Below are 20,931 nucleotides of genomic sequence, written 5' to 3'. Positions count from 1 at the left end.
CATGTCAGCTGTTCATAACAGCGGGCACATGTCAGCTGTTCATAACAGCTGACATGTCGCGGCTTTGAGGTGGGCTCACCACCGGAGCCCACCTCAAAGCGGGGGACCTTACCGATGATGTACTATTACTTCATCGGTAGGGAAGGGGTTAATATTTTAGCCACATAGGCAGGTATTTTTGCAGAGGTTGTAATCTATCAGGCTGCCTGACAATATTGCCTCCCACCCATGATGATGCTGTGGGAGATGTTGGGGTGACAGAGGGGTGAGCCTTCAGTCTAACAACTAAAATGCTGTGGTGACTTTTGACCATGGCATCTAATGAGTTAAACTGTATTTTGGGTTGAGATCGGAGTATAGAATAAAAGAAAAGAAAATTCAAGGATTATTTTCATCTAATCAGGTTATAGCATTAAGACGTGCATTAACTTCCTGGGAAGGGCTCCGCATGTGTGGAGGGGGCTCAACAGTCCTGCCACGCTCTGGCCACACTCTGCCACCCTCTGGCCATGTTATATAGCCGCCCCCATCTGTCTCCAACTGCCGGAACCGACCTCCAGCCGGGAGCCTGCTGATGGGCCAAGTCACTATTATCTCTGTTCTCTTGTGAAGCTCACACTTAGCCTTTCTTGGTCTTTTAAAGGGTTAAAGTATTAATGGAAGTGTGTGAAATAAGTGGTTGTGGTAATATGTACAAGTATTTGATTCTTCAATGTCGTAATTTGTACAGTCAAGAAAACAGGACTTTATTCATTGTGACTGTATGAATGCGGCACCACGGGGGAGCGTGAGCGTCCATACTCTTTTACCGTATACTCTGCTTATTGCAGGATGCAGATTTTCCTTTATTTTCCCTTGTGCCGATTGTTTTCTTATTTTGGAGCATTAACTATTAGTTTCATTATTTAATGTGAAGGCACCGTCTTCCGCCGCGTGATTCCTGAAAGTGGAGCAGCTTGTCAGAATCCTCAGAATGTGAGACGGGTCATTTTCTGCACCGGGAAGGTTTATTATGAGCTTGTCAAGGAAAGACATCAAAAACAGTTGGAAAGCCAAGTAGCAATCACAAGGCTGGAGCAGGTAACATATTTCTCAGCCTTAATCTGTTTGGCATAGAATATTTTGACAGCAAGATTTGTTACAAATGAATTATCGGGCCACATGTGACAAGGAAATGGGATATTTTTCCTATCATGCTAATACAATTACGTACTTGATGCATCGACCCCGATTAGTTACATGGCAGGAATACCCAAATCAGAAGGTTAATTTTTTATTAGGTGGATAGCCTGTCAGCAAACATATACTCATGAAGAAGAGCTAAGAGGCGTGAGCCAAAAATACTGGAATGCAGATGCAATGGGAACATATGGAGAAAGCTGTTTAGGAAGAGAAGATGTCTGGGTGTCACTTTATGTCATTCAGATTTGTGATACTGTCCTTTGTTCTAAATATCAGGGAATTGTTGGTGAAGACTCGTAGCTCAGAAAAAGATTCTTGTTAGCAGCGTGTATAATGTTCCAGGGGCCTGGCTAGTCGGAATTAATACACAACTATCGAGTCATACAATGTTGATGAATTCAAGTGAAAAAAAGCCCTTATCCACATGCATGTCACTTGACAAATGTAAAGGCTTTTAATATTTTAGTTGGGACTATCCCAATTGAGATCACCGTGAAATGGTGGGATGGCTTTCACTTTTTTTTTTTTTTTTAATTTACTACAGTGTATTTAATCATTATGTTTTTGTCTGTGTGTTTTTTGTTTTTATTTTTTTATGAATTCAAATGTAGAAGATTTGTTCTTAGGGAAAACCCCTTGAAATGAATGGAATTAATCTGCAACATTTGAATTCATTAACATTGTACTACTTGACGTATGTGATCACATGCTGTAATGTCTGTATGCTCTTTTGCATTCTCCCCTGCTCAGGGGATGTGGTATGACCAGACCATGTCCCTGTACGGTCAGACACAGCCAGTACACAGTACACAGCAGGGGCACATTCATAAGATTATCTCCGCACAGGAACATTTTTTTTTTAACAGATTCAGTTGTAGAAATTTTTATTATTCCAAGATCTGTTGATTAAAATATACTTTTGTTCTTGGCACAACTACTTTAAATGGGGTGGTCTTGTTTCTTGCCCTTGGAAGTCTTTATGCCCTTGGATGTCTTTATGCCCTATTCAGATGACTGGGACAATCTGCCATATTAATAATACTCTTTAAAATGTTTGGTGATAACTTTTTATCTTGGTACAATCAGCTAGACAATTGATAACTTGTTGATTGCTAAGAGATCCACCATTGGGACCATCACCGATCCTGAGAACAGGGATCTTGCAGTGTCCTGCCTGAATGGAGGAGAAGCATTGTGCATCACTGCTCCATTCACTGTTTCTTCTAGTAAAGGAGATGGCCGAGTGCAGTCCAATTTACAGCGGTTGTCACAAGTAGTTAAACAGTTAATATTGCAAAGCTCTTGTAAACATAACTTGGCAATCTACTTATTGAAAATCCTCTCCATTCTCAAGAACAGATAGACTTTTCATTGCCTAGGTTACCGGTCACCCTGAAGTTGTGCTCCGCTTGCAAGTTTTAGGCCGTACAGCGTGTAAGTGCTGTTCTGAAGCTTGTCTTATCACTAGATCCATCCAGTCTCTGTCCCCTTGAAACTGCTCACATGGGAGAGCGCTCAGTTCGGACCACCTCCCCAGCACTGCCGCTGGTCTGACCTGACAGTATTCAGTATGGATGATTACCACACTCCTTTAACATTTATTTCTTTCACTTTTATATTGCAGATAGCTCCCTTTCCATTTGACTTGGTGAATCAAGAAGTTGAGAAGTATCACAATGCAGAATTGGTATGGTGCCAGGAGGAGCACAAAAATATGGGTTACTATGATTACATCCAACCCCGATTCCTCACCATTTTGAATCATACTAGACCAATTTGGTAAATATATGCATATAGATACTTTTCTTTTTTTTCCTTAATCAGATGTAAACCATAGTAAGTACTTTCACTTATTCTCCCCAGGTTGTTATTCTTAGATTATAGACTTCTGCTAAAATCTTTACAGTACAACTGCGCAGTTAGCACAACAATGTTCTATTGAGGAAAAACAAAATACACTTTTTTGAGTTGGGAGTGTAAAGGCCCCATTACACATAACGATGTCCCAGCAATCCCACCAACGATCCGACATGGATGGGATCGCTGGGACATCGTTAGGCTGATCGCTGGTGAGCTGTCACATAGACAGCCCCTCCAGCGATCAGGACCAGCGAGCAAGCTGGTTTCCAATGTAAACAGCGGGTATCTAAGAGCCACGCGGCTCTTGGATACCCGCTGTTTATCCTAGATACCAGTGCACGCTGGTATCCAACGTAAACATTGGGTAACTAAGAGCTGCGCAGCTCTTGGATACCCTCTGTTTACCCTAGATACCAGCGTGCACTGGTATCTAGGGTAAACAGCGGTTATCCAAGAGCCGCGCGGCTCTTAGTTACCCGATGTTTACGTTGGAAACCAGCGTCGCTGATCGCTGGTCTCTCATTGCCACAAGCAGCGAGGCATGCTGGCCAGCGGGAGACCAACAATGAAAAAAATGACCCAGGACGATCTGGCACGATCAGCGATACCCGGGGGGGGGGGGGGGGGGAGGTCGCTGACCCCCATCACACACGGCGATATCACTGGAGAGATCGCTGATGCGTCACAAAATCAGCGATCTTGCTAGCGATCTCGCTGTGTGTGACGGGGCCCTAAGTGGTCTGTAAATTTTTATTGTGCTTTCACTAAAACGCACATCATTATCTGTTTCCTGATTATGGCTATTTTTCATTTTTGTGTTCCCCTCCTCTTTTCTTTTTCAAGAGCCATAACTTTTTTTTTTCTCCATCGCCTTAGCTAGATGAGGGCTTGTTTTCACTGGACATATTGTAGTTTTGAATGATGCCATTCATTTTAATATTCACTGAACTGGAAGTAATAATATACAGTTCTGGCAAAAAATTAAGAGACCTCTTTCAAATGTTCAGTTTGTCTGATTTTTCTCTTTATAGGTATTGTCAGGACCCTGTCAGTGTCGGCAAACTGCCACAGCTGAGCAGGGTGACTTACCCACACTACGGGAGGGCCCGGGGTCCGATACTGCAGTGAAAGTTTAAGCAGACAGGACCTGCGACACTGAAAGTAGAAAGGAGTACAAGGACCTACGATCATGTGACTGCAGGGGGCGGGGCTTAGCGTCCTACTGCTGCAGATGATGTAATATACTTACTGCAGAGATACTGTAGTAGAGGAGAGGGAAACGCAGGTCAGACAAGCAGAGGTCATACACGGAGAAGGCAGTGCGGTACCAGAGGGACGAGCAGAGAATAGTCAAGCCACAGGCAGAGAGTCATACACAGAGAGGGTAGCGCAGTACAAGAGGGACAGGCAGAACTCGTAACAGGGACGGAACCGGATCAAAACCAAACAAACAACAAGTTAACAGGTACAAGGCACACGTACGCAAGAGGTCAACTAACTCAGCCGAGGGCAGGAGTATAACTGACACCGGACCTAGGTCGAGTGGCCACTAAATAGCCGCCCTCTGCCAGAGAGAGGCAGAAACAATTAACCCCTGTCTGACTAGGACGGGCCAAAGACAAAACCCCGTCCTGGATCATGACAGGTATATTTTTGAGTAAAATGTAAATTGTACTTTTAGTTTACAAACTTCTAACAACATGTCTTCAAATTTCCAAGCAATAAATTTTGTATTTTTTTTTTGACAAAGAAAAATGGTCAAAATTAAAAAAGCCCAGCTTTCAGACCTCAAATAATGCTAAGAAAACAAGTTCATAATCATTTAGAAACAATAATACTAATGTTTTAACTCAGGAAGAGCTCTGAACTCAATATTTTGTGGAATAACCATGATTTTTAATCACAGCTTTCATGCGTCTTGGCATGCTTTCCACAAGTCTTTCACACTGTTTCTGGCGCAACAATTTAAGCAGTTCTTCTTTGTTTCATGGCTTGTGACTATCCATCATCCTCTTGATTACATTCCAGAGGTTTTCATTGGGGTTCAGGTCTGGAGAATTGGCTGCCCATGTCAGGGTTTTGATGTGATGGTCTCTTATTTTTTTGCCAGAGCTGTATTTCCACAGCCATTACACAGTACACAGCAGGGACACATTTATAAGATTATCTCCGCACAGGAACATTTTTTTTTTTAAACACATCCAATTTTGGAAGTTATTATTCCAAGATCTATTAATTAAAATGTGCTTTGTTCGTGGGAAAACCCCTCTAATGGTTAATCTGTTGAGTTTTGTTGAATGTTTCAAGAGTAGAATATCGTTTTCAATCTTTGATTTTAATGTAGTCTCTTTTTCTAGGTATGTTGGTCGTGACCCGGCTGCTGCACCTGCCACAGGCAATAAAAACACCCATCATGTTGAACTAAGAAGATTTTTGGATAGTGCTTTTAATCTGCAGTGTTTTGAAGGAATGATATTTTAATACTTTAAATCACTATTAGTATTATAGTATTTTAGTTTGTGAATACCTCTTTGCCCAAATGAAGACATTTTGGGTTGATTCTTGTAGTATCCAACCATACTTGTGTAATTTATTTGCTCCTTTTCTGTTTCTTTTGTTCACACTTAAACAAGCCTGGTCTTCTAATTAAATGCAGGATTTGGGGATATTTCTCCAGTGGCATGGACCTCCTATAGGTCCTTCATACCCAGGAACTTACTAGTCATGTGTATGGGGTCGAAACGTCATTAACACTGTTCACTGCCAAGCAAATTAAATGATAAACTATTTGGGCACTTCCATTGAGGAAAAGCAAAATAATAATAAAAATAAAACCTGATAAGTATATTTGCACTGGACATTTATTTATTACCTTTAATTCTTGATATTGGTCGTCTGGTGAATGTGAAATGGCTGGTGGATGTTGATAGCTGGCTTACTACATCCAGTCAGCTCTCTGATCATCTCGATGACAATAGTTATGTACATTTGTAGTAAAAATTCTATTATCATTTGTAAGATGTACAAGTGCCTCTTCTGGCAGAATGTTCATCCAGTTTTTGTTTTATTTTAATATTAATCCCTGTATCGGATGTTTTTCAGTTAATAAATCTACATCTATTCCTCACTGTTGTTGTTGTTTTCCAGACTGACTTTGTGTTTTTTTTTTTTTTTGCAAACTGGCCTCTTGGTTGAAAACATACTTGTGAATAAAGAATTGCCTGGGTCTTCCTGTAGTTTCTCTGTATCTGTTTGTTCAGGATGAGTGAGTAATTAAAAAGAAAAAATGCTAGAATGATGCCAATAAAAATGTGAATTTACCCTACAATAAACTGGTTCTCACACAAGTTCCACTGGTAGAAAATTGGCTCTGGCAACAGAAAATGTTTTATGGTGCAGAATTAGTAAAATGTAAAATAAACATTATCTCTATAATCAAGTTAAATGACAAAATAAAGTGAATGTAATATTACCACACAGTGAACACTTCCAAAAAAAATTATTAAATAGTAGTGATACATTTAAAAACCATAAGGTTTTTAAACCTTATGATTAATCCCTTATGGGATGATTTAGCGAATCCTGCTTTGAGCAGGGGGTTGGACCAGATGGCCCAGGAGGTCCCTTCCAACTCTACGATTCTATGATTCTATGATTCTAAGGTACTTAGTTGACACTATTTTAATCAAAAGTTCATAAAAGCCATCCCACCATAACAAGGTGAACCCAATCGGGATGGTTCCTACCTCTAGTATATCACCTCTCTATGTCCCAGCAGGCCTCAAAATAGACGGGGCAGAGCAGAAACTGGATGTGATTGTTTTGGGGGGTTTTTTGCACCTACCTCTGGAATAAGTGAAATGTGTAGGTGCACACTCACACCACAGCCATTAACAGACAAAACCTAGATTAAAAACAGTAAATAAATTGATAGTAATAAATTTACAAAACAAAACATGCTCAGGTCCTGCCCTTCCCTATCTATTTTGAGGCTTGTTGGCAGATAGCGAGGTGAGATACTAGAGTTAGGGACCATTCTGATTGGGTACACTTTGTCTCGTTTGGATGGAATGCTGGCTTGCAATTTAACAGCTGGGATCAGAAATGGCTCCTTCATATTTATTCATATTAGTGGACACCAAAAAGACCAACTGTAGTAGCCACAATACAGTATTAAAAAAAAGTTTATTTGGAAATATTGAAGATTCTAGACATGCAGGTCTAGAGCGAAAATGATGGGAATACATAAGTATCCAAAATTATACACAAATACCAGCATTCTCCACGTGTACAGTTCTTATAGACAATCATTCTGCTACAGCATTAAAGAGACCATAACCTGAAGTGAAACTGAAAACTGCATATGGTCTTTAATATAAGATTCATTGCCTACCCATAATAAGTGAGGATAGATGGGCACACCACGCTACCCCGACGCTCGTTTCATGTAATTGCTTTCTAATTGAGAAGGCAGTTAGATGAAACTGGCGTTGGCAGCGTGGTGATTAGCACAGAAAGAAGGGAGCAGAATTTCCTGACCTATGGACCTTGGATGCCACCTTCGGAAGCTAGGCTGGATCTGATTTCAAAACTACCGTCTTCTAGAATTCGTGTAAATGGAGAATTAATGTACAAGACCTTTAATGTCACTAACTCTACGTGCCAAATTCAGAACCACCATAATTATAGGTTTAACCCCTTGGTGACGGAGCCAATTTGCAGCTTTAATGACCAGGCCAATTTTTAATAATAATAATAATCTTTATTTTTATATAGCGCTAACATATTCCGCAGTGCTTTACAGTTTGCACACATTATCATCATCACTGTCCCCGATGGGGCTCACAGTCTAAGGCCTGTTTCACATTTCAGTTATTTGACGCAAGTCAAAATCCGCCAGAGTGTGAAAAAATGGATTCGTTTCCGTTTTGTCACAAACGGGTGCCACAGGATCCGTTTTTTGATGGATCCGTTATAGCTGCTAAGTTAATGAAATTTAAAGTGACATGAGTGAGAGAGATTGATTTTACGCTGCTTCCAGAACGGCGTATAGGGTTAAAAAGCATTGCCGATAAATTCTCCCGGGCAGGCGCAGTCAGAAAAAGCGGTCCACCAGTGTAAAAAAACATTTCATTGTCCGTCTATTCCGCCCGGGAACCGCTAAAATTTTAGCGGATCTGTGAAAAAACAAGCAACGGATGACCATCAGTCAAAATTCGCAGCTAAGGCTAGTTTCACACTTGCTTTTTTTTGCAGCGCGTTTTTCCCGCAAAAAAAACGCATTGAAAAAACGCATACAAAAGCATACAACTGCTGCGTCTTTTTCAAGCATTTTTATGAGCATGCATGAAAAAAAGCAGCGTTTTTATGCGTTTGTATGCGTTTTTAGTGCGTTTTTACCGCGTTTGCGGTTTTTCCAAACATTAGGTGGCCCCTCACACTAACCCAAACCATGACTTTACTAACCCTAACCCTGACCCTAACCCTAACCCTTAACCAAACCATACCCTGATCCTAACCCTGACCCTAACCCTTAACCAAACCATACCCTAACCCTGACCCTAACCCTTAACCAAACCATACCCTGACCCTAACCTTGACCCTAACCCTGACCCTTAACCAAACCATACCCTGATCCTAACCTTGACCCTGACCCTAACCCTTAACCAAACCATACCCTGATCCTAACCCTAACCTTGACCCTGACCCTAACCCTGACCCTAACCCTTAACCAAACCATACCCTGATCCTAACCTTGACCCTGACCCTAACCCTGACCCTAACCCTTAACCAAACCATACCCTGATCCTAACCCTAACCCTTAACCAAACCATACCCTAACCCTAAACCCCCTTAACTAACCCTAACTCTAACCCAAACCCCTAAATTCCATTGTCTAACCTAATGGTAAAAAAAAAACGCATGTGCAAAAAAACGCATACATAAGCATGCCAATGCGCACATATGCTCACCATAGACTTAATGGGTGTCTTGCTGTAAAAAAACGCATTGCGCGTGCATGCTTTTTTTGAGGCAAGTCGGACGCCCAAAAAATGCAACAGGTTGCATTTTGTGCGCCCGAGCGCATACCGCAAAAAAACGCATGCGCGGAAAAACGCGTACAAACGCTTGTGTATGCGCACATAAGCGCATCCCATGCAAAGTATAGGAAAAAAAAACGCATGCGCTATTTAGCGCTAAAATACCGCGAAAAAAAACGCAAATGTGAAACCAGCCTAATGTAAGTCTATGGGGAAAAAAACGGATCCGCCAAAAAAGGGGCGGATCTTGACTGACATAAAAAAACTGAAGTGTGAAACAGGCCTAAATTGCCTATCAGTATATCTTTGGAATGGTACCCGGAGGAAACCCATTATTTTACAATTTTGACTACTGTCACTTTGAGGTTATAACTCTGGAATGCTTTAGCGGATCCCGCTGATTCTGAGATTGTTTTTTCATGACATATTGTACTTCATGTTAGTGGTAAAATTTCTTTTGATATGATTTGCTTTTATTTATGAAAAAAAAACAGAAATATGGCAAATTTTTAAAATTTAGCAATTTTCAAACATTGTTTTTATGTGCTTAATTCAGAGAGATGTCGCACAAAATACTTAATAAATAACATTTCCCACAAGTATACTTTACATCATCACAATTCTGGAATTTTTTGGTAGGAAGTTGTAAGGGTTAAAAGTTGACCAGCGATTTCTCATTTTTACAACAAAATTTACAAAACGATTTTTTCAGGGACCATCTCACGTTTGAAGTCACTTTGAGGGATCAATATGACAGAAAATACCCAAAGGTGACACCATTCTAAAAATTGCACCCCTCAAGGTGCTCAAAACCACATTCAAGAAGTTTATTAACCCTTTACGTGCTTCACAGAAAATGAAACAATGTGGAAGGAAAAAATTAACATTTAAATTTTTTGTTTACAAGCATTTTAATTCAGAACCATTTTTTTTATTTTCACAAGTGTAAAAAGAGAAAATGAACCACAAAATGCGTTGCGCAATTTATCCTGAATACGACAATACCCCATATGTGGGGGTAACCCACTGTTTGGGCGCAAAGCAGGGTTTGGAAGGGAAGGAGCACCGTTTGAATTTTTCAATACAGAATTGGCTGGAATTGAGATTGGACGCCATGTTGCGTTTGGAGAGCACCTGATGTACCTAAACAGTGGAAACCCCCTACAAGTAACATAATTTTGGAAACTAGACCCCTTAAGGAACTTATCTAGATGTGTGATGAGCACTTTGAACCCCCAAGTGCTTCACAGAAGATTATAACGTTGAGCCGTGAATATAAAAAATATTTTTTCCACTAAAATGATCTTTTCGGCCCAAATTTTTATTTCCACAAGGGTAACTGGAGAAATTCGACCCCCAAAGTTGTTGGGCAATTTGTCCTGCGTACGCCAATACCCCATATGTTGGGGTAAACCACTGGGCGCACGGCAGAGCTCTAAAGGGAAGGAGTGCCGTTTGACTTTCAGTGCAGAAAAGTGACTCCGGGAGGGACATCGGGACTCAGGAGGTACTGGGGGAGGGAGGGTGGATCAGAAGGTGGAGGGGAGGGGCAGCAAATACTGACAGTGGCAGATCGCCCCCGTCAGTCATGGGGGGGTCAGATCGAGGTCTCCAGCCATGGCAGATGATATTCCAAGTTTCATTGGGGAAATATTACAAGCGCTCTGATTGGCTGTTTCACTTTCAACAGCCAATCAGAGCGATCGTAGCCATGGGGGGGCAAAGCCACTCCCCCAGGGTGAAGTGCAAGGCCTCCTGAACCTGCGGGTCAGGTGTCCTTTCAGTGACCCCGATCACCCGACCAACAGGAATGCGAGTTATACCATGACGCCTACGTAGGCGTCATGGGTCGGGAAAGGATTAAAGAGACACTATGGTTACACTGTTGAGAGAGATCCTTGAATGGTGGATCCTTGAGTAGACAGTATTTATTGGCTCATAGTCTGAAGAAGCAATTTCATCACAAAAATCAGATTCTGAAGAAGATGCTTTTTTACTAACAGAGCCTTTAGGAAACTTCCTTAGTGAGGCCACACTATGAGGAGGGGGGAGTACACTGCCCTCCTACCTGATGTGTTTCATGTGTTGGATATTGTTATAGCTATTGCTAAAGGCAAATCTAATATCTGAATTGTGTCATACTTACGTAACAAGCAAAAAAACGGTCACCCCGCCTAAATATCTTTTAAAAGCAGGGACACTGCTCTAAAAACAATCGCCTTAACTACTAGGTTGTCTGTAGCAGGCAGGGCTGTGGAGTCGGAGTCGGTATGAAATGGACCGACTCCGACTCCTAAAATATATAATAAATTGGGTACAGTAGTTCAATGCAGAATATTTTTTCATAAGAATTTGGGAAAGTTATGAAATGTCCTATAAATGGCTGTTCTATTCCTGATCTAAGGCTACATTCACACACAGCATTTTTGCTGCCATTTTTGAGGATCTGGTTTTCAGCTGCAAAAGCAGATCGGCTTTTTAAAAACCGCATCACCTGAAAGGTTTTTGAGCTCATAGATAACGTTTTCAATAGCAAAATCAGATTAGAAATCTGCTCTATCTAGCCATTGGTGTTTCTCTTGAAAGAGAAAGTATTAGAAAATTAGGGATTGAAGAAGACCTTAACCAAAAGGAAGATCTTAAAGACTCTCAAAAGATGCTTCATGTTTCTTAAAATGGATGCCTGCACACATCACAGAGTGAACTATTTTGCCATCAATGCTCGATATGTTTGTGACAACAAAGAAATTATTACCAAGACGCTGGCAGTAAAAGATACTAAAGCTCATCACAGCAGCCAGTTTCTCCAGGCCGTAGTGGAAAAAGTCCTGCAAGATTATGAACTCAAAAAAGAACAGGTTCTTGCTATTGTAAGGGACAATGCTTCAAACATGATAAGTACAATTAAACTGAGAGAGTAATGAACAACAGCTAGAAGAAAATTTTTAGGATTCAGTATGTTTGATGGAAGGCCACAGTGTTCATGTAACTGAGGAACAATCAGATATTATAACAGAAGAACAGCAAAATTATACTGTAGAAATAGATGATCTTGTTGAAGCTGCTTCAAAACATTTTCATATTCTTCACATGCGCTGTGTTGTGCACACGCTGCAGCTGGCAATAAGAGATAGTCTGCAAGAAGGACATGCTGGAAATCTGATTGGAAAAGTGAGGAAATTGGTTATTGCTGCCGGAACCCCCTAAAATTGATTCCATCTTGAAGAGATGTGCAGGGAAAGGGGCAATTGTCGATCAAGCCACTCGGTGGGGCAGCACTTATGTAATGATTGAGCGATTGCTTGAAATAAAACCGTTTCTTATTGATATGGCGAACCCTCAGGTAACCCTAAATGAACGTTAATGGACACAGGTGGCTGAATTGAAGGAATTGCTTAATCACCCATTTACCGTGACTAAAAAATTACAAGCTGAGGATTTAACTCCTGGCATTTTCATAAGGGAGTGGAAGAACTTGCTATTTTGCCTGTCCCAAAGAGGAGGTTTAATCGCACGTGGCATTTCTGCTTCAATGAAGCGGAGATAGACACAGCTATTGGAAAATAAAATTTTTCTGGCAGCTGTTTATGTGGACTCAAGTCATTGTATATGTCTGGATGATCAACAGCTTACTAAAGGAAAAGAAGCTCTGACTGAGGTAGCAGTTAGGATGAGTGGCCTACAGGAGGACCTCCAGGCGCAAGAGGACTTGGGTCCTGACAGTGCTACTGCTGCCATATCATCTTCATCCTCATCAGATGAGGAGTTTGACTTTGACAAGTATTTGGATGACCTGGATCAGCCAAAGCGTTGCCGCAAGAAAAAACATTTCACGCCGTCTCCTATAGCAACCAGAGATTGACCATATTTCAGTAAAATGTTTCACTTGCTCTCAAAGAAATAGAAAAATTCAACCGTTCATCAAAACTGACTGCATGAGGCAATTCCTTTATACCCGCAAATTGTTAGAGATGTTGCCCATGTGGTTACGGCTTTGCCTCCAACCCAAGTTAGTGTAGAGAGGTTGTTCTCTAGCCTTAAAATTATTAGGTCAGATTTGAGGTCATCTATGAAGGAGGATCTGATGGAGGCAATTCTCTTTCTTACAACCAATTCATAGACTGCACAAATGTTATTTAGTATGTTTTTGGTGAAAACTGTTTTTTGCCACTTACATAGTTTATTATATGTATATATATTCGATATTACATAGTGTATTACATATTTACAATTTATTACAGTTTTTTGTGTTCTAAAGTTGTATTCCAATAAATATATAATGTTCTATCTAAATATCTTGATTATTGCATCATAAAAATGATTCAATGTCTGATGTTCACATTGTACTACAATAAATCTTTCACTTAAATATAAGCAAAATATGTCGGAGTCGTGGAGTCGGAGTCGCAGGTTTGGCTTACCGACTCCACAGCCCTGGTAGCAGGTATGCATTGCTGTGTAGTGTGGAAATTTGTAACTTTAAGCAGCTGCTTTTTTCTTGATGGGTAGCTACGTAATTAATTATGGTGCTTGAACCTCTAGTTTCAAGCAACATATTGTAATCCACTTTCTTATTATAGTGGTTTGAAAAAACCACTATATTGTAATCCGAACGCTGCTAACTTATTCTTCTTCTTATTATTAAGTTGATTTCCGCAATTAATGCGGCCCGAACCGCTACACGCACAGACTCCGTTGAGGTGTCGTTTCGAAGCCAGCGTCCATGAGAGGTGTGCTAAGTATTTTTCGTGTCGATCGGATTTGTAGTTTTTGCGCAATTTGCGTTTGAAAATTTTTTTTTCCCGTCATTGGAATGCACTGTGTCAATGCTTTTCAATGGGAAGCTTAAAACGTGCCCTGAGGCGATTGAAATGGCAGTTGAGCTCATTGATATGCGCAGGCAGACCCAGTTACTATGCCAACGCCTACGAACGTCACATGACATCTCCAGAACATAGTTTCTGCCACATAATATCAGCTCTTAAAGCTAAACCCACAGCACAAATGCAAATCTAGCTTCATCACATGACGCATGCCCCTGAGAGAGAATGTGTGCGCCAAAGTGGATTTAGAAGCCCAGTGAGCCACCCTGGCTCTTAAAGGGCCGACGCGCCAAAATGAGTCTTAAAGGGCCGGGCACGCCAAATCGAAAGCTGAGTGACCCAAGGCTCCAAATCGGAGGCTGATAGACCCTGGCCTACAAAAAGGAGGCTGAGCAACCCTGGCATCCAAATCGGAGCCAGAGTGGCCCCGCCCATCAAATCGGACCCAGAGTGGCCTCGCCCACCAAATCAGACCCAGAGTGGCCCCGCCCACCAAATTGGACCCTGAGGAGCCCCATCCACAAAATTGGACCCTGAGGGGCCCCACCCACAAAATCGGACCCTGAGGGGCCCCAACCACAAAATCGGACCCTGAGGGGCCCCAACCACAAAATCGGACCCTGAGTAGACCCGGCCACAAAATCAGACCCTGAGGGGCCCCAACCACAAAATCGGACCCTGAGGGGCCCCGGCCACAAAATCGGACCCTGAGGGGCCCCACCCACAAAATCGGACCCTGAGGAGCCCCGGCCACAAAATGGGAACCTGAGCGGCCCATCCACAAAATCGGACCCTGAGGGGCCCCAGCCACAAAATCGGACACTGAGGGGCCCCGGCCACGAAATCGGACCCTTAGGGACCCCGGCCACGAAATCGGACACTGAGGGGCGCTGGCCACAAAATCGGACCCTGAGGGGCCCCAACCACGAAATCAGACCCTGAGGGGCCCCGGCCACAAAATCGGACCCTGAGGGCCCCCAACCACAAAACCGGACCCTGAGGGGCCCCAACCACAAAATCGGACCCTGAGGGGCCCCACCCACAAAATTGGACCCTGAGGGGCCCCGCCCACCAAATTGGACCCTCAGGGGCCCCGCCCACAAAATCGGACCCTGAGGAGCCCCGTCCTCAAAATCGGACCCTGAGAGGCCCCGCCCACCAAATCGGACCCTGATGGGCCCCGCCAAACAAATCGGACCCTGAGGGGCCCCGGCCACAAAATCGGACCCTGAGGGGCCCCACCCTCAAAATCTGACCCTGAGTAGACCCGGCCACAAAATCAGACCCTGAGGGGCCCCAACCAAAAAATCGGACCCTGAGGGGCCCCGGCCACAAAATCGCACCCTGAGGGGCCCCACCCTCAAAATCGGATCCTGAGGGGCCCAACCAACAAAATCGGACCCTGAGGGGCCCCAGCCACAAAATCGGACCCTGAGGGGCCCCAGCCACAAAATCAGACTTGGAGGAGCCCCGGCCACAAAATCGGACCCAGAGCGGCCTAACCACAAAATCGGACACTGAGGGGCCCCGGCCACAAAATCGGACCCTGAGGGTCCCCAGCCACAAAATCGGACCCTGAGGGGCCCCAGCCACGAAATCGGACCCTGAGGGGCCCCAACCACAAAACCGGACCCTGAGGGGCCCCAACCACAAAATCGGACCCTGAGGGGCCCGAACCACAAAATCGGACCCTGAGGGGCCCCGCCCTCAAAATCGGACCCTGAGAGGCCCCGCCCACCAAATCGGACCCTGAGGGGCCCCGCCAACCATATCGGACTCTGAGGGTCCCCACCCACAAAATCGGACCCTGAGGGCCCCCAACCACAAAATCGGACCCTAAGGGGCCCCGGCCACAAAATCAGACCTTGAGAGACCCCGGCCACAAAATCGAACCCAGAGGGGCCTCGCCCACCAAATCGTACCCTCAGGGGCCCCACCCACAAAATCGGACCCTGAGGGGCCCCACCCACAAAATCAGACCCTGAGCGCCCCCAACCACAAAATCGGACCCTGAGGGGCCCCAACCCCAAAATCGGACCCTGAGGGGCCCCGGCCACAAAATTGGACCCTCAGGGGCCCCGCCCTCAAAATCGGACCCTGAGGGGCCCCGCCCTCAAAATCGGACCCTGAGAGGCCCCGCCCACCAAATCAGACCCTGAGGGGCCCCGCCAACCAAATCGGACTCTGAGGGGCCCCACCCAGAAAATCGGACCCTGAGGGCCCCGCCCACCAAATCAGACCCTGAGGGGCCCCGCCAACCAAATCGGACTCTGAGGGGCCCCACCCACAAAATCGGACCCTGAGGGCCCCCAACCACAAAATAGGACCCTAAGGGGCCCCGCCCTCAAAATCGGACTCAGAGGGGCCTCGCCCACCAAATCGGACCCTCAGGGGCCCCGCCCACAAAATCGGACCCTAAGGGGCCCCGCCAACCAAATCGGACTCTGAGGGGCCCCACCCACAAAATCGGACCCTGAGGGCCCCCAACAACAAAATAGGACCCTAAGGGGCCCCGCCCTCAAAATCGGACCCTGAGTAGACCCGGCCACAAAATCAGACCCTGAGGGGCCCCAACCACAAAATCGGATCCTGAGGGGCCCAGGCCACAAAATCGGACCCTGAGGGGCCCCGGCCACAAAATCGGAACCTGAGGGGCCCCGGCCACAAAATTGGACCCTGAGCGGTCCAACCACAAAATCGGACCCTGAGGGGCCCCGGCCACAAAATCGGACCCTGAGGGACCCAGCCACGAAATCAGACCCTGAGGGGCGCCGGCCACAAAATCGGACCCTGAGGGGCCCCAACCACAAAATCAGACCCTGAGGGGCCCCGTCCACAAAATCGGACCCTGAGGGCCCCCAACCACAAAACCGGACTCTGAGGGGCCCCAACCACAAAATCGGACCCTGAGGGGCCCCGGCCACAAAATCGGACCCTGAGAGACCCCGGCCACAAAATCGAACCCAGAGGGGCCCCACCCACAAAATTGGACCCTGAGGGGCCCCGCCCACCAAATCAGACCCTGAGGGTCCCCGCCCACAAAATCGGACCCTGAGGGGCCCTGCCCTCAAAATCAGACCCTGAGGGGCCCCGCCCACCAATAATAAGATAATAAGGCCTCCAAATCGTAGGCTGATAGACCCCGGCCTCCAAATCGGAGGCTGATCGACCCCGGCCTCCAAATCCAAGGCTGAGCCACCCCGGCCTCCAAATCGGAGGCTGAGCCACCCCGGCCTCCAAATCGGAGGCTGAGCCACCCCGGCCTCCAAATCGGAGGCTGAGCCACCCCGGCCTCCAAATCGGAGGCTGAGCCACCCCGGCCTCCAAATCGGAGGCTGAGCCACCCCGGCCTCCAAATTGGACCCAGCGTGGCCCCACTCAAAAAATTGGACCCAGAGTGGCCCCGCCCACCAAAACGGACCCAGAGTGGCACAGCCCACCAAATCGGACCCTGAGGAGCCCCGCCCACCAAATCAGACTCAGTGTCCCTGCCCACCAAATCGGACCCTGAAGGGCCCCGCCCACCAAATTGGACCCTGAAGGGCCCCGCCCACCAAATCGGACCCAGAGGGGCCCCACACATCAAATCGGACCCTGAAGGGCCCCGGCCACCAATTCAAGCCCCGAGGAGCCCAGGCCACCGAATTGGATCCTGAGGGGCCCCACAGGCCAAAGTGGCCCCTGAAGGGTCCCCGCTCGCCAAATCAGACCCTGAGGGGCCCCGCTCACCAAATCGGACTCTGAAAGGCCCTGCCCACCAAATCGGACCCTTAAGGGCCCCGCCCACCAAATCGGACCATTAGGGGCCCCACCCACCAAATAGGACCCTGAGGGGCTCCGCCCACAAAATTGGACCCAGAGTGGCACCGCCCACCAAATCGGACCCTGAGGGGCCCCGCTCACCAAATCGGACTCTGAAAGGCCCTGCCCACCAAATCGGACCCTGAGGGGCCCCGCCCACCAAATCGGACTCTGAAAGGCCCTGCCCACCAAATCGGACCCTGAGGGGCCCCGCCCACCAAATCGGACCATTAGGGGCCCCACCCACCAAATAGGACCCTGAGGGGCTCCACCCACAAAATTGGACCCAGAGTGGCACCGCCCACCAAATCGGACCCTGAGGGGCCCCGCTCACCAAAGTGGACCCTGAAGGGCCCCGCCCACCAAATTAGACCCTGAGTGGCCTCACCCATCAAATCGGACCCTGAGGGGCCCCACTCACCAAATCGGACCCTGAGGGACCCCGGCCACCAAATCGGACCCTGAGGGGCCCCACCCACCAAATCGGACCCTGAGGGGCCCAGGCCACCAAATCGGACCCTGAGGGGCCCCACCCACAAAATCAGACCCTGAGGGGCCCCACCCACCAAATCGGATCCTGAGGCCAAAGTGGCCCCTGAGAAGCACCCACAGTTAAAACGGATCCTGAGTTGAAAGTCTTGCAGGGGCAGCAGGCAAGTCTCTCTTAAAAGGGGCAGCCCAGGCACCATTTCAAACCACTATCTGTACTTCCTTCAGGAAATACACATCTAGTTATAGTGGTTTGAAAAAAACACTATATTGTAATCCGAACGCTGCTAACTTATTCTTATTATTATTAAGTTGATTTCCGCAATTAATGCGGCCCGAACCGCTACATGCACAGACTCACGCTGAGGTGTCGTTTCGAAGCCAGCGTCCACGAGATGTGTGTTAAGTATTTTTCGTGTCGATCGGATTTGTAGTTTTTGCGCAATTTGCATCTGAAAATTTTTTTTCCCGTCATTGGAATGCACTGTCTCAATGCTTTTCAATGGGAAACTTAAAACGTGCCCTGAGGCAATTCAAATGGCAGTAAAGCTCATTGATATGCGCAGGCACACCAGTTACTATGCCAACGCCAATGAACGTCACATGACGCCCCCAGGACAGAGCTTCTGCCACATAATATCAGCATTAAAGCGAAACCCTCAGCACAAATGCAAATCTAGCTTCATCACATGACGCATGCCCCTGAGAGAGAATATGCGCCAAAGTGGATTTAGAAGCCCAGTGCGCCAAACTTGCTCTTAAACGGCCGACGCGCCTAAGTAATTCTTAAAGGGCCGACGCACCAAAATGAGTCTTAAAGGGCCGTCGCGCCAAATCGAAAGCTGAGTGACCCCAGGCTCCAAATCGGAGGCTGATTGACCATGGCCTACAAATCAGAGGCTGAGCCACCCTGGCCTCCAAATTGGACCCAGAGTGGCCCTGCCCACCAAATCGGACCCAGAGTGGCCTTGCCCACCAAATCAGACCCAGTGTGGCCCCGCCCACCAAATCAGACCCAGAGAGGCCCCGCCCACCAAATCGGACCCTGAGGGGCCCCGGCCACAAAATCGGACCCTGAGGGGCCCCGGCCACAAAATCGGACCCTGAGGGGCCCCACCCACAAAATCGGACCCTGAGGGGCCCTGGCCACAAAATCGGACCCTGAGGGGCCCCTGTCACAAAATCGGACCCTGAGGGGCCCCACCCACAAAATCAGACCCTGAGGGGCCCCACCCACAAAATTGGACCCTGAGGGGCCCCTGCCACAAAATCGGACCCTGAGGGTTTCCGCCCACTAAATCGGACCCTGAGGGGCCCCGCCCACCAAATCGGACCCTGAGGGGCCCCGCCCTCCAAATTGGACCCAGAGGGGCCCCGCCCTCCAAATTGGACCCAGAGGGGCTCTGCCCACAAAATCAGACCTTAAGGGGCCCCACCCACAAAATCAGACCTTTAGGGGCCCCAGCCACAAAATCGGACCCTGAGGGGTCCCACCCACAAAATCAGACCCTGAGGGGCCCCACCCACAAAATTGGACCCTGAGGGGCCCCTGCCACAAAATCGGACCCTGAGGGTTTCCGCCCACTAAATCGGACCCTGAGCGGCCCCGCCCACCAAATCGGACCCTGAGGGGCCCCGCCCTCCAAATTGGACCCAGAGGGGCTCTGCCCACAAAATCAGACCTTAAGGGGCCCCACCCACAAAATCAGACCTTTAGGGGCCCCAGCCACAAAATCGGACCCTGAGGGGCCCCAACCACAAAATCGGACCCTGAGGGGCCCCGGCCACAAAATTGGACCCTGAGGGGCCACGCCCACAAAAAAATCGGACCCTGGGGGGCCATGCCCACAAAATCGGACCCTGAGGGGCCACGGCCACAAAATCAGACCCTGAGGGGCCACGCCCACAAAATCGGACCCTGAGTGTCCCCGCCCACAAAATCGGACCCTTAAAGGCCACGCCCACAAAATCGGACCCTGAGGGGCCCTGCCCACTAAATCGGACCCTAAGGGGCCACACCCACAAAATCGGACCCTGAAGGGCCACGCCCACAAAAATGGACCCTGAAAGGCCACGCCCATGATTTGGTGGGCGGGGATCCACAGGGTCCGATTTGGTGGGCGGGGCCCCTCAGAGTCCGATTTGGTGTGGGCGGAGCCCCTCTGGGTCCAATTTGGTGGGTGGGGCCACTCTGGGTCCAATTTGGTGGGTGGGGCCCCTCAGGGTCCGATTTGGTGGTTGGGGCCCCTCAGGGTTCAATTTGGTGGGCGTGGCCCCTCAGGGTCTGATTTGGTGGGCGGGGCCCCTCAGGGTCCAATTTTGTGGCAGGGGCCCCTCAGGGTCCAATTTTGTGGCAGGGGCTCCTCAGGGTCTGATTTTGTGATTGGGGCCCCTCAGGGTCCGAGATTGTGGGTGGGACCCCTCAGGGTCCGATTTTGTGGCTGGGGCCCCTCTGGTCTGATTTTGTGGCTGGGGTCCCTTGGTCTGATTTTGTGGTTGGGGCCACTCTGGGTCTGATTTGGTGGGCAGGGCCCCTCAGGGTCTGATTTGGTGGGCGGGGCCACTGTGGGTCCGATTTGGTGGGTGGGTCCCCTCAGGGTCCGATTTTGTGGGCGGGGCCCCTCAGGGTCCGATTTGGTGGGTGGGGCCACTCAGGGTCCGATTTAGTGGGCGTGGCCCCTCAGGGTCCGATTTTGTGGGTGTGGCCTTTCAGGGTCCGTTTTTGTGGGCGTGGC

General features: G+C 47.5%; 1 protein-coding gene across 3 annotated transcripts in view; it reads left to right on the top strand.

Moving 5' to 3' along the window:
- OGDHL (oxoglutarate dehydrogenase L) overlaps positions 1-6,174 on the top strand; it is a 142,083-nt gene extending 135,909 nt beyond the window's left edge. For all 3 annotated transcript variants that reach the window (XM_073574838.1, XM_073574835.1, XM_073574837.1), the window contains 3 exons: positions 917-1,080; positions 2,807-2,961; positions 5,400-6,174. In XM_073574838.1, coding sequence (XP_073430939.1) covers positions 917-1,080; positions 2,807-2,961; positions 5,400-5,523 — 443 coding nt within the window. In that variant the 3' untranslated portion in view covers positions 5,524-6,174. The remainder of the gene's footprint in view (positions 1-916; positions 1,081-2,806; positions 2,962-5,399) is intronic.
- The last annotated feature ends 14,757 nt before the right edge of the window (positions 6,175-20,931 follow it).

Source organism: Dendrobates tinctorius, unplaced genomic scaffold, assembly GCF_039654945.1.
Source record: "Dendrobates tinctorius isolate UK_male_01 unplaced genomic scaffold, ASM3965494v1 ptg000040l, whole genome shotgun sequence".
NCBI classification, from domain to species: domain Eukaryota; kingdom Metazoa; phylum Chordata; class Amphibia; order Anura; family Dendrobatidae; genus Dendrobates; species Dendrobates tinctorius.
The sequence above is the reverse complement of the archived record's forward strand: the minus strand, read 5'-3'. Positions and strand labels throughout refer to the sequence as shown.